General features: G+C 49.1%; 1 protein-coding gene across 1 annotated transcript in view; it reads left to right on the top strand.

Annotated features, from left to right (window-relative positions):
- Positions 1-8,071: 8,071 nt before the first annotated feature.
- Positions 8,072-12,438, top strand: part of LOC139054768 (rifampicin phosphotransferase-like) — a 119,758-nt gene continuing 115,391 nt past the window's right edge. Inside the window, exon 1 of the mRNA XM_070532367.1 lies at positions 8,072-8,196. Within this exon, the coding sequence (XP_070388468.1) occupies positions 8,103-8,196 (94 nt within the window). The 5' untranslated portion in view covers positions 8,072-8,102. The remainder of the gene's footprint in view (positions 8,197-12,438) is intronic.

The raw sequence follows: 12,438 nt of genomic DNA, 5'->3' as shown, positions 1-12,438 counted from the left end.
TGGCATACGCTGGGGACGCCGCCCGACGTCGATGCTACGGCTACATACAGCGTTGGTTACCAGTCGGATCCTGTATCAGCTACCGCTGATGTCACCCTCAGATAGCCAATACGAGAACTTAGAAGCCATCCACAGAAAAGGTATTCGACTTTGCTTTGGAGTCCCTCAGCCAGCGTCAAACAAGAAAGTGCTAGAGTCTACGAAGCTGAGTCACGCCCTCTGCGACTTCAGGCTTCCCAGGCTCTCATGATCCAGCTACTACGATTGAGTGAGTCTACGCCCGGCATAGCCCTGTTACGACGTATAGGTAACAGGCCGCGCTCACACTTTTACGCAGCACTGAACACGCTTCGCGTATTAGGATTGCGCTGCTCGAGACAGAGAGAAAGGATAGAACCGCCCTGGACATTCGAGGACATCACATGTAACTTAAGTGTACCACGATTGCAGTCAAAGAGCTGCATTCCATCTGCTGAAGCCAAGTCATTAGTCCTGGAACATTGGAACACGACCTACCCGAATCACCTACAAGTATACACAGATGGCTCTGTCAAAGCAGACGATGACCGCTGCGCAGCTGCATTCTATATTACCTCTCTAAGATATGCGTGGTCTGGCCGTCTGGACTGTATAGCCTCGTCGACACTTGTGGAAGGCGTAGCAATAGCTTCTGCTCTACGAGAAGTAAAGGCTTTGCCTCTGCAGAATGTGGTTGTCCTTACGGACTCAAAGGCCGCGTTACAACAACTATACCGTTGTTTGCCATCCTTCAAGTTCCCACGCAAATCACTAGCCATCGTGAAAAAAACTCAACAACAAAGGCTTCACAGTAAAGTTTCAGTGAATTCCGTCCCACATTGGTATTTCTGGCAACGAAAAAGCTGATGCGCTTGCATACGCAGCGCTTTATCATCCTCCCAAAGTCAAGGCTCCGAAGAGTAATCAAGTGCAAAAATCTTACATTCGAAATCACTTTGGGTCGCTTTGGGTTCCATCGCATATGCCCTGCATAACCAAGAGATTGCACCGAGAGGAAGCCTCACTTCTATATCGAATAAGGACAGGATCTGCTAATACATCAGCCTGGTTATTTAAGATGGCGCGAATCAATTCTCCGAACTTCAACAAGACAGGAGACATTGAGAACTTTTTGTGGTCCTGCCAGAAATTCCAGGATGAAAGGGACCCTCTCCTGAAGAATCTGCAAAATAAGGACCTTCCGCATACATGCCTCCAACACCTTACATTTCCCGAGGGATCAGTTATAGCCCACAAAGAAGCTTCACGTCTCCTTATCGAATTGTTAAGAGAGTCTGGTTTGATGGACATATGGTGAAACCCTTCAGCGTTATTGTAAGAGACGCTCGGGCAATTTCCGGCCTTGATCGCCAGGCTTAACCCGCCTGTTGCTACAATTTACCACCACCACCATCACCACCACCACCACCACTGGCTTCCCAAGTTCGACGACGGCATTACGAGAGTCCAATATAGAAGTTACACTGACGAACGACCAGGACGGCATCCCGACGACGGTGCGACAACGAATGCATGAAGAAGACTGTATGACAGCGATGCATTGACGACGATGGCACGATAATGGCACAATGGCATGAAGACAATGGCATGAAGACGAGTGTATGATGGCAGTTGCATGGCGATGACTGCATCACGAAATCTGTATGACGGCGATGGCGTGCTGACGACGGCATGACGAGAGCCAGATGACCGAGCTGGAGCGACGATGATGGGACGGCGTTATGACCATGGTCTGACAATGGAGGCCTGATAGCGATGACCGCATGATGACGGCTTCGCGAGGGCGGCGTAATAACGATGGAATGACGAGAGTACGGTTAAAATACAGAGACGAAGAAAGATTGACGTCGATGGAATGACGAAACTGGTATGACAACGACGGCCTGACGACAATGGGATGATGTTTTTGAAGTGTTAGTTATTTTGCACACATATATACAATTAACAGGAAAGGGAAAACGAGGAGCAGGCTGGCAACTGCCACCGGAATAGGCACAACGCCTGCCTGCTCTTCAGAAGGGAGGTGACAGCAACACAGAAATGGAAGTTAGGAAGGAGGGGAGGAAAGAGGAAAGGAAGAGCAACAGGACAAATCTAAAGAATAATGTAGAACACAGTACAGATCACGCATAGTAGGGCCGATCATTGACGGTCACGCTACTAAAGAATTTTGAATAGAATAGTTTCGACGCTACAAACGTAAACCTAAGTTAGTTAACTCTAGAAAAGTAAGTAGAGTGCTAGAACGCGATAAGCCTGATCACGTTTAGACGCACAACCACTGGGGTACAAACATTCGTCGAGTGTCGTACACCGCCGGCCAAGGAGATGATAGTCTCTCACTAGCGACATGCGATGCGCCCTGAATGCGGGGCACTCAAATATAACGTGCTGAAGTGTCTCGCAGCAGCTACAAGACGTACCCGATGGACTGGCCACACGTACTTGTCTGTATAAACGTTCGTGCACGTTAACGCAGCCAACCCTCAGCTTGAGTAGTTGTGCTCTAGCGCGACGAGGCAAGCCTCGACCGCGAACACGGGGCGGGAACATTCCATTTGCGACGCGCTGGTCTGGATGCTGCTTGAGTAGGTGGCGACGAATTAGCAGACGAGCTTCATCAAGCTTGCACAAAAATTCTGGGCAGTCACAGTTGTTATGAGCGCAAGTTGAAGCGAGTCGATCAGCCTCTTTATTTTTGGCGATTCCTACGTGTGAAGGTATCAATTGAGCAATGAGAGGTACCCCACATCATGAAATTTTGCTCGCAGAGTCAGTAATGCTGCGCAAAACTGGACAATCAATGTCAATGCGTTGTAACCTGCTAAGGGCAGCGTCGGAGTGTGTAAAGATGGCAATCTTCGATGTAGTTAACTCCTCTTGCACGTATTTCAGTGCAACATTAATCGATGCTAGCTCCGCAGTTGTTGACGAATTTGGATGAGGTATTTGAAAGATACGCCGCACTTGAGTGGAAGGGCAGAAAAAAGCTGCAGAGGTGCCTTGACTGTCGCTGTGTATACAGATGCATCTGTGAATACTTGAAGATAATCTGGAAACTTATTGAACAAGTGAGACTGAGCCAATTGGAATATTTCCGAAACAGGCATATCAGACTTTTTGTGCATGTCAGGGACTGTGAAGTAAGTGGGGAATACGTGTTTCGTGATATCTCTTGGAGGCGGCGGCGTAACTGAAGCAACATGTTCATGATTGTCAGTGATATTCATAAATAATGCCACCATGACAGCATGATGACGGCTTCACGAGGGCAGCGTAATCACGATTCAATAACGACAGTATGGTTAAAATACAAGAACGAAGAAAGATTGACGTCGATGGAACGACGAAAGTGGCATGACAACGACGGCATGACGACAATGGATGATGTTTCTGAAGTGGTGGCAATGATAAAAATGCACCGACGATTACGATACTCACTAATACGTAAGTTGAGCGCTGCTCTTTACGGGTCTTCATTCTGGTCAAAAACCTTTTTGGACCACCCCCACCTGTCTGTCACGCGACGTCACGAAAACCGCGATAGCTCACCGCCTGATATGACGTGTACACACTGATAATGGATAACTTGACCGAACAAAACAAAAATAGTTATTTCTGATTCGACGCCCTTTTGCCATTAGTCCTCGGCTATTGGTCAAAAGTTTTCGGGCTGCACCCACTTCACCTGCCTCTCACGCGACGTCACAAAACCGCAAATACTTACCGCGTCAAAGTGACGTGTACGTGTTAAAGATGCATTAATATGCCGAACAAAACTGAATTTTCTTCTGAACAGCCGCAGGCTGCCCCGATCCGAAAGGAATAAAAGATGGGTGCCTGCGATCGCTCCGGCACTGGCTATTCGCCCCTGCCGGAGAGCATGGGTTTATTTGCGTGTAATAAAACTTGTTGCGTGACCGTGCAACGTTTTTGAGAACTTTGAGCACGTTTACGACCTCGTCCTGCCAACCCTTCTTTGCTGAGGATCAGTTTTAGCGTCATTCTTAAGCTTCCGTCGCATGGCGCCGCGATTGTCGGCGAGCCACCGCAAGCTATGAGAAAGCGTACCAATCGCAGACGCCGGCACCACCCTCTTCATCCGGTTATCGATATTCAGTGCAGTGGCTCGACCCCATCAAACCCCTCTGCACTTGAGCATGCTCTTCACCTCCTGTGAGCCAATTAGATAAGACAAGCCACACAGTGCAGGCAGTGTTGTTCGTTTTTCAAGCAAACAAAAGTGACCTCCCATGAACAAGGGGAGCATCTGATTGGTTTGTTTAGACAACCCTGCGGGTGACCGCCCGATGCTTGCGTTGGTGGTTACGGAAATTAGATTTCAGGAGATTCGAATAAAAGCATATTAGAACAGTCTTACGCTATACGGCCCCAGATTACAAAGCAATCGCAAACCATGACAATCTAAACAAGCGCGAACGAGACCTAACCAAGCAAACTAAACAAGCGTCATCGAGAGCTGGCGCGAGCAGGCGATAGTATGAAACGAGCGGTCCAGCTGAGACCAGTTACGAGTACGTATTGTCAGGATTGGGGGCTCAATCCCATCGTCCGTGGTCCTTTGCCAAGATTGGAGTACGGCATGAATTCGAAGGTAGCTGGCCCATGCCGTCGTCCAACTTATTTACGCTGAGATCCTTGATGAAGTGAAGAACTGCTTCTCATCGAGAACGAGGAAAAGGGGTTTATTTACAGAAATTAACTCAGTCTAACATGACTGCTTGAGAAAAAGAGTATCAGTCCAACATGACTGCATGAGAGAAGTGACTCAGTCTAACATGACTGCTCAAGAGAAGTGTCCTCAGCATTCGCACAACCACAGTTTTTATACACTCGATCCGCCGGTCCTACGACGCGGCGACTGTTCGTTTACTCATCACCAACGCGCCGCTGCTCTGCAGAACAGTTTACGTACACAAAGGCAACCGCGCTCTGATGCCCGACGACGGCGTTGGCGGGGTGCCGTTCCGGGAACTATCGACGCCGATCGAGGGTCGCTCGTTGTTCCGTGCCACGCCAAAGCGTGAGACGCACCAAAATACGTCGTCCCCACGGTAGCTTGTCCATGCGTGTCAAATCAGCTCCGCGTTGGGGAACTCCGGAATCATTGTTCACGCACCGAACTAGTTCCGTCACAATGTCGAGGGGGCTGGAGGAAGGCGGCGGATTCCAGCGCAAAGGCCGCTTCTTTGAACGCCTCCCAGCTGCAGCGACGGAGAGGGAGAGGTGCGCCTCGTGTCGCCCTGTCGTAACTGTGTGGCAATCTTGTTTCGCAGCTCGCCATTCTTGACAGTATCGAGCAGTTGGACGGGTCCACATGGCTATCCGACGTATTCCTTTGATCTCATCACGTGCACCATGGAAATGCGACGCCTTCATGCCAATGGCGGCACTTCTCCGCACGCCAATGTTCTGAGACGCCTGCAGTGGAACACCATATAAATCTTGCTATCACTTTCTATGCTTCACCTTCGGGAATTCTAGGCAGGAATGGCAATGTTTGGACTGAGAAATCATGGAAGCATATCATATTAGAAAGAAAAAAAGTGCCTATATTAGCAATACGTCGATTGTTTTGCGTAGCAAAGAAAGGCAGTGTTTGAGAAATTATGTTGTAATCTAAACGCTTCTTGATATGATGCATTGGCACGCTTCATGGGCAGTGCGTTTGCGCAATCCTGGTCTGCTGTGTACTTAAGTAGGCGAAGTCTTCAGAATAAAATTTATAGTGCTTGCCCTGTGCTTCTTTGTCTATCTTCTGTCTCGTCTTGGAATTGTGCTTACCAGTATTCAGTTGTCAAGTTTTTGGGCGGAATTGCCACGCTTTTTACTCTCATACGGGAGAGTTTCAAATCTTTTAGAGCGCAGCTCTTTGGTGCCCGTGTCTTTGGCGAGCATCGGCGCTGGCGGCGCCGTAACGGAGCGAACGAGCACAGTGAAGGTTCAAAGCAGCAAGGAGGAAAGCGAAGAGTAGGGTGCAGCGGAGCTATGAGGAGGAAAGCAGAGTAGGGTATGGAGCATGATATGGAGAAAGCGTGAGAAGAAGAGCGTAGTGCGGCGACGATCGCTCCGAGATGGCGCCAGAGTAGCGCACGTCATCTGGGAGGTCTTTCGGCAGCGGCTGCTGTGAATCGCACCCATATTAGCGAAGCAGACCCGCCACACTTTGCTCCCTTTGCAACGTGCCGCACGAGACAGATTGTCCGTGCCAGCCAATATATCGCAACATGAAAACACGTGTGGAGCTGCACTAAAATTTTGCATTAGGGTGTATCGTAATCACTGGTGAATTTTTTGATCAGAACTCCTTGCTTCGATGAGAAGTTGTTCAAGTCGAAGAGCGTAAACTCTATTTTCAAATCAATAAGATTCGAGTCCGGCGTCTCTTTAGTGGGTCTGGGCACCCGCCACGGACGCGGTTGGGAGACGTTGTCTCAAAGCGGTTTCCTCGGCTCACTGGACGGTCCAGAGTTGCGCTGTTAGGTTCGAGCTGAGCAGTGCGGTCTTCCAGCGCGAGAGGTGGCTGGTGGTGGAATAGACGTGAGGGGTCGGCACTACCTCACTTGTTTGTCAACTTCAGCCACTCCCGTAACATGTGATTAAGTGAGGCAGCCTCGCCACACGATGTGCATCTGTTTGCAGTGTACATGTCTGGATACGTGGCGTGCATGAGTCTGGGGTTTCTGTAAGAATCCGTTTGTAATTGTCTGAAGCGTACTGCTTGCATCCTGTCTAGCCTAGCGTGAGGGAATGGGTGTGCGCGCCTTTGTAACAGGTAGTGTGTCGTGATGTCGTGGAACCTGATTATACGATCCTCCCACGGCCTCGAAAAAGTTAATTTTTTTACATTACTTTGTGCAATGACAGCAATGGATCAACTGATCCTTCAAGAAATGTCTTACAAAGATGACACAAGCATTATATAATTTATCTGGTGGGGCACCCGCCTCCGCGCGCCATATTTTAGAAAGTGTGGTCGATACAACTGCTCAGACATGGTTTCATACAACAGAGACAAATTCAATGAGGGCTAATCGTGGAGAGAGTGTTACTGTCATGTAAGTGGACAGATTCGGACATCATTTGGCGCAGATATCTGGTTAGACACTGGTGAAATTATTGAGAAGTGCATCTCCATTCAAGCACAGATTCCTTCGCAAAGGTTCTCGCAGGATTCTTGCACGTGCATGACTTCCTAATTAGAATAGCGTAGGTTGCCGCCTTCGCGGTGATTCGGATCGGATGTGTCGATCTACTTGCGCTTCAGAGCGAAAAGAAATATCTTAATGATAGCGCTTAGGAGGCTGTCACACATAACGCTGTGGGGCTCAACTTGAAGTTACAAGTAGGATGTGTTAGAGACTCAGCCAACAAGCCAGAGGCTGCACGCAAGTTAATATTTTAAATATTCTGCGCGATTCCGCAGGAGGTAGCGAACAACAACAACAAGAAGAACGACAAAAAATAATGTTTGCGTTTTCGAAGTGCTTTACACGTGGCTCAAAAGGAACACCCAAGTTAACGCTGTAGCCAAGCTGCAGAAGTATACGCATTGCATACACGAGGGGAGTTCGTCGGTTACCCTAGTCACTCTTGATTTGCACCATCCACAGGAACTTTCTTTCGGATGTCTTCTACAAACATTGTGCAGCCATTTTTTGGAGTGGTTAGTGCACACGTGCTGCGGCAGGCATTTAAGGAGCGTGGGCACCTAATGGCGAAGGCGCTGGCAGCGGCGGGGGACGCGCGGCAACGACCTCTTCAATGCCACCAGTGTGCACGGAGAGCGGCGGGAGAGGGGCGCACAAAGGTAACCATAGGCTGCATGGGCTGCCTCGTCCGGTCGCCGAGACGACGCATCCGACGCGGTGTGCCACAACAGCATCTCGTTCTGTGCAGTCCAACGCAATCGCTCCCAGCGCACGCGTATAGCCGGCGGGCCTCCGCTAATCGGTTTCGTCAAGATCGCGGCCAGCTGTCTTATCGATTGTGCAGGGGGACATATAGGCGCCGATAAGGGATGTCCTGTTCAGACGTTCTCGATGATGGCTGGGACAGCCGCGGCACTCACCGCGGCTCTGCTAGCGCTGTTTGGTGAACTCTACAGGCGAGGAATAAAAATATGGCTCGATCACGGTGAGTTGGCGGTTTCGTAATTTCACTCGACCCTCTGCGAGCGGTTTCGTTGGCTGTTTAAAACTCGGCAGAAGCAAGCGTCTTTGTTTGCTAATAGAAAGTTTTAGCGTGTCAGTATAAATGTACCAGCGTTTGCAGAATACCAGCTTACCGGCAAGGTGTACGGCAGCAGAAGCTCTGCTAATGACATCCTGTGACGCGGAGTTTTACCAAGGTGCACTCAATGGTAATACTGCAGTGATGTTAGAAGTTTATTGATTCCCATTACAGTACACAGAGAGAGAGAGAGAGAGAGAGAAAGAGAGAATAAACTTTTTATTCTAAGCAAGTGCAGTGTGCGCCCCTAGGTGGGCGGCCTCCTTATTTCAAATAGCCGCGGGCCATGTTCATCTCCAGTGCACGTTTGATCAAGCTGGGCTTTTTCTTCGGGTCCGGGTCTGTTAGCTAGGCCTCCCGCTGCTCCTCAGTTAGTGTGTCGATGTCTACTGTGCCATGTTTTCGTACACATCCCCGTACCATATGACATAGGGTGTTTGGGACATCACACTATTTGCAGATGTATGAGTGCTCAGATGGTGAAATTCAGCGATATATATATATATATATATATATATATATATATACATATATATATATATAGGATACCGTGAACGAAGGTATTGGTTTGCAATTTCCTGAGTGTTACCGCCACCTCAAAGTGCCCGGAAAGAGACTTTTAAGCGAAAATCTACAAAAGCTGGCTTGAAAGTGTTGGACCTTACCATGTTCTACTTAACTGCTGGTGTAAAGCGTAGGCAGCTACATAAAGGTTAATGCACCGTCCTTTTACGATTTTCCTTGGAGGACAAAACTCACGGGGCACAAAATTTTTTTTTCAAACGCGTTGTAGTTCGCCAAAGTGTCATAATATGTCACTGCCAGCTTTTCTGCTGCGGTCCGCGGCCTCTGGTAAATCAGTAAATCCGTAAATGGTAACAATTTACGGAGAACCTAGGCCTCTCTGACGGGGGTGATTAGACCAGTTCTGACATAACGCGCGTTCTCACTTCCGCTGTCCGGTCGCCCTAGTAATTTCGAGAGCCTAGGAGGCGTAGCTTGCGCAGAAAGTCGTCAAGGGGCAGTCAATCTTCGGGGATTGGGAAATTTGCTTTTCGAGAGTGCCCTATTATGCTACCGCAATAAATAAATGATGTAGCCAGTTGCTCTCGAAAGACGAAGCAATGACAGCGATAGCAACGCTTAGCGTTGCGACGTTTGAACTCCTTGGAAGGCGTTTATAGAAGTGCCTACTGCGGAAGTGCATTCTTCCAACTCGCCCGTCTTTCTATCTATTGGAAGTGTGCGCGGGTGCGATGTGATGACGCGGCGCAGCATGCCAGATAGCCGGCGCGTTGAGGAGCGCCGCCAGGGAGCGTTGCAGGCGTCGCATGTCGATTGCGCGCGAGACAAGGCCGACGTGAAACCGTAGGCGCTAGTCAGCGCTGCCCGCTGAAATGACGTTGCCTCGACGTTCGCTATCCTTTCCAGTCACAAGAGCGCCTACCCACAGCACCTCAGCCTGACGCTAGTGTGCACATGGTGCTCAATTTATTAAATTCCGGAGTTTTACGTGCGAAAATCACGGTCTGACTATGAGGCACACGTAGGGAGGAGAGGACCGCGGTTTAATTTTGGGAGTTCTTTAACGTGCACGCACCCAACGCACGGCATAGGGGCGTTATTGCATTTCGCCCCCATCGATATACGGCCGGAGCGGCCGGTATTTGATCACGCGAGCTCGTGCTTAGCAGCTTGACGCCATAACCACTGAGCCACCACGGTGCGCGCACAACGCTGGTGCCAGCAGCGCAAGGCAGATCGCTGTCTTGGCCCAGTCGACTGAGTGGAGCGTTGACGGTGCGTCCGCCCGCTGCATCGCTTTTGCGTACAAATGAACTCCACGTCTCTGGAAACCATCTAGCTTAGAATGCACGAGCCGCGCACGCGCTGTAGATAGCGAGAGAGCACGGTGGCGGCGGTGGTGACGCCAACGGCAAGAATGCGCCGCGGACGCCTGCTGTCGCATAAAATGCTGCTCCCAGTGTTTCGCGATGCATGCTAGCAATGGCAACACACAGGCGCACGACTCTGGCAAGTAAGTGCGAGTCAGCACAAGGAGGCACTACATGGCCACCAGCGCAACCAAATTATGCAAAAGAGCACCTATTCACAACTTGCATGTGAACTAGGCGTCGTAAGCATCATAGTCGCTTCCAATCACATTTTGTCACCGACACATACTTTAATGCTGTCCAGCGTTAAACTGTACGCACGCATGTACGAAGATCGCCTGCAAGCCGCTAGTGCCGCTTCAGGATCCTCCACCGAAAACATTACATCCATAGGAGAGCCCCGAAACAGAGGAGTGACACATGGTGCAAGTACGCGTTGGGCAGGCACATACTCATGGGGGGCGGGGGGGGGGGGGGCAGGCGCCTCCCCTTACCCAGTCCATGCTACCACTCCTAGCACACATTACTCAAGCGCCGACAAATCAATCTAGAGATTTGACAGCTATTCGGTGGTCAAAATTTTGCTGCCTTTTTCTCTGATTTTGGATGGCGGTTATTGGCATCTCCTGGGGAATGAAGGCTAGTTTTGTTATCGATTCGGCGCCCGCTAGATTAACTCGAGCTGCGTTCAGCTGTCGCTATCTATTCAACGGTCACGCGCATCGCTGTTGCTTCGTTAGTTCAATCTTCGTTGTTTAGACTGATACAGGAGACCAGGATAAGGATTCCGTTCGTAGTCAGCTGGTTTGTATGCGCGTGGAATGAGTTGCGGCCGGCGAAAACGCCAGTTGCATTTAACTTTTCCTTTTGCTTCATTATTTTCTCGAGTGACGGCTCGCCGCGACGCTGGCAGATCCTTGTAAACCGTGATATGAGTTTGCTAAGGTGGAAAATAATATCATGCGAAACATCGTCCACCATCAAACTCTGCAATAACCATTAAACCCATAAGCAATACGAATGTCACCCGTTAACTCGTCTGGTTTTTCTCTAATTGTACATCACTTCTCGTGCAAAATCGGCAACTAGAAGCAAGATCAAATTAAGCGATCTACTAAGGGAGAGAGTCGAGGCATCAGCCAAACGGGAAGGAAAAGCAAGAATTTAACCGTTGTTTGTAAATATATTTATGGATCAAATCTCTTTATTTAAAAAGGAGGTAGAGAATAATTCTCCGCCGGAAGTGGAGAATTATTCCTTGTGTTTTGAATGACGCTTCTACAGTTATCAGTCTCTGATGTCTACAGTTAACATCTCTGAAGTGCTTATGTGGATGTCTTACGTGGGCGCAGTACGTCTAGAACCGCCGCGCCCTGCACTCTACGCGGTTGTAGGGGACTGGTATCCACGCATCGTTACGAAACTTCCCAAACAACAATACGAGTCCGTTTTGGCACTAAACTTGATGGAGCAGTAAACGAGGGATCCAGAAGAACAGTGATTATTCCGCAAATATATATTTATCTATAATTAATTCAGAGGTAATTCAATAAATGCAACTAGAAATCTTGATTTTAGACTTTCGCTTTTGTTTACTCCTTCTTGGCAGTGCTCTTCTTGCGCTTCTTGCCTGTGCGAATCTATTTGATTTGGTTCCTTGTTTGCCAAGTAAAGGAGAGGTGTATCTCACAGATACGCCTGTGAGATACACCTTATTTCCTTTCTCTCTTGCGGGTTTACGCGTCTTCATGGCGAACGATGGGCATTATTCACATTTGTACTAGTAAAGGTACGCCCTGCCCGCTTCTTTTGCATAGAAAAGTCACCTTGAGATACCTTCCCCCTCCCCCCCTCCCCTTCGGAAAAAATCCAGGGTACGTGCCTGGCGTTGGGGCTGCAAGCAGGCAAGTCTTGAGGAAAAGTCTTCAGCAATCTCAATCTCTCGTCGACCTTGGTGCAAAGCGAGTGATTTGAAAGGAACACGCTGTTGCGGTGATACGCCCAGTCCACACACGGTTCTCCAGATATTAGATTAGCGCTGATGTGGACCCAACGACTCACATCGTTTCCATCTCAGAGGTCGTGGAAGGATTTAGTTCGCCTATATCTTCTATTAGCTTGGCGCCGAATCGCTTGTAGTCACTGCAGTTCAGCTTAGACATATTTCAGGAAAGGCTGAAAGCCGTGCGTAGCCTCTTGCATGACTTTTTGAATTTCGTGTGCCAGACTTGAATGATTCCCTTCCTGGCAT

The sequence above is a fragment of the Dermacentor albipictus genome, chromosome 1 (assembly GCF_038994185.2).
Source record: "Dermacentor albipictus isolate Rhodes 1998 colony chromosome 1, USDA_Dalb.pri_finalv2, whole genome shotgun sequence".
Classification (NCBI taxonomy): Eukaryota; Metazoa; Arthropoda; class Arachnida; order Ixodida; family Ixodidae; genus Dermacentor; species Dermacentor albipictus.
The sequence above is the reverse complement of the archived record's forward strand: the minus strand, read 5'-3'. Positions and strand labels throughout refer to the sequence as shown.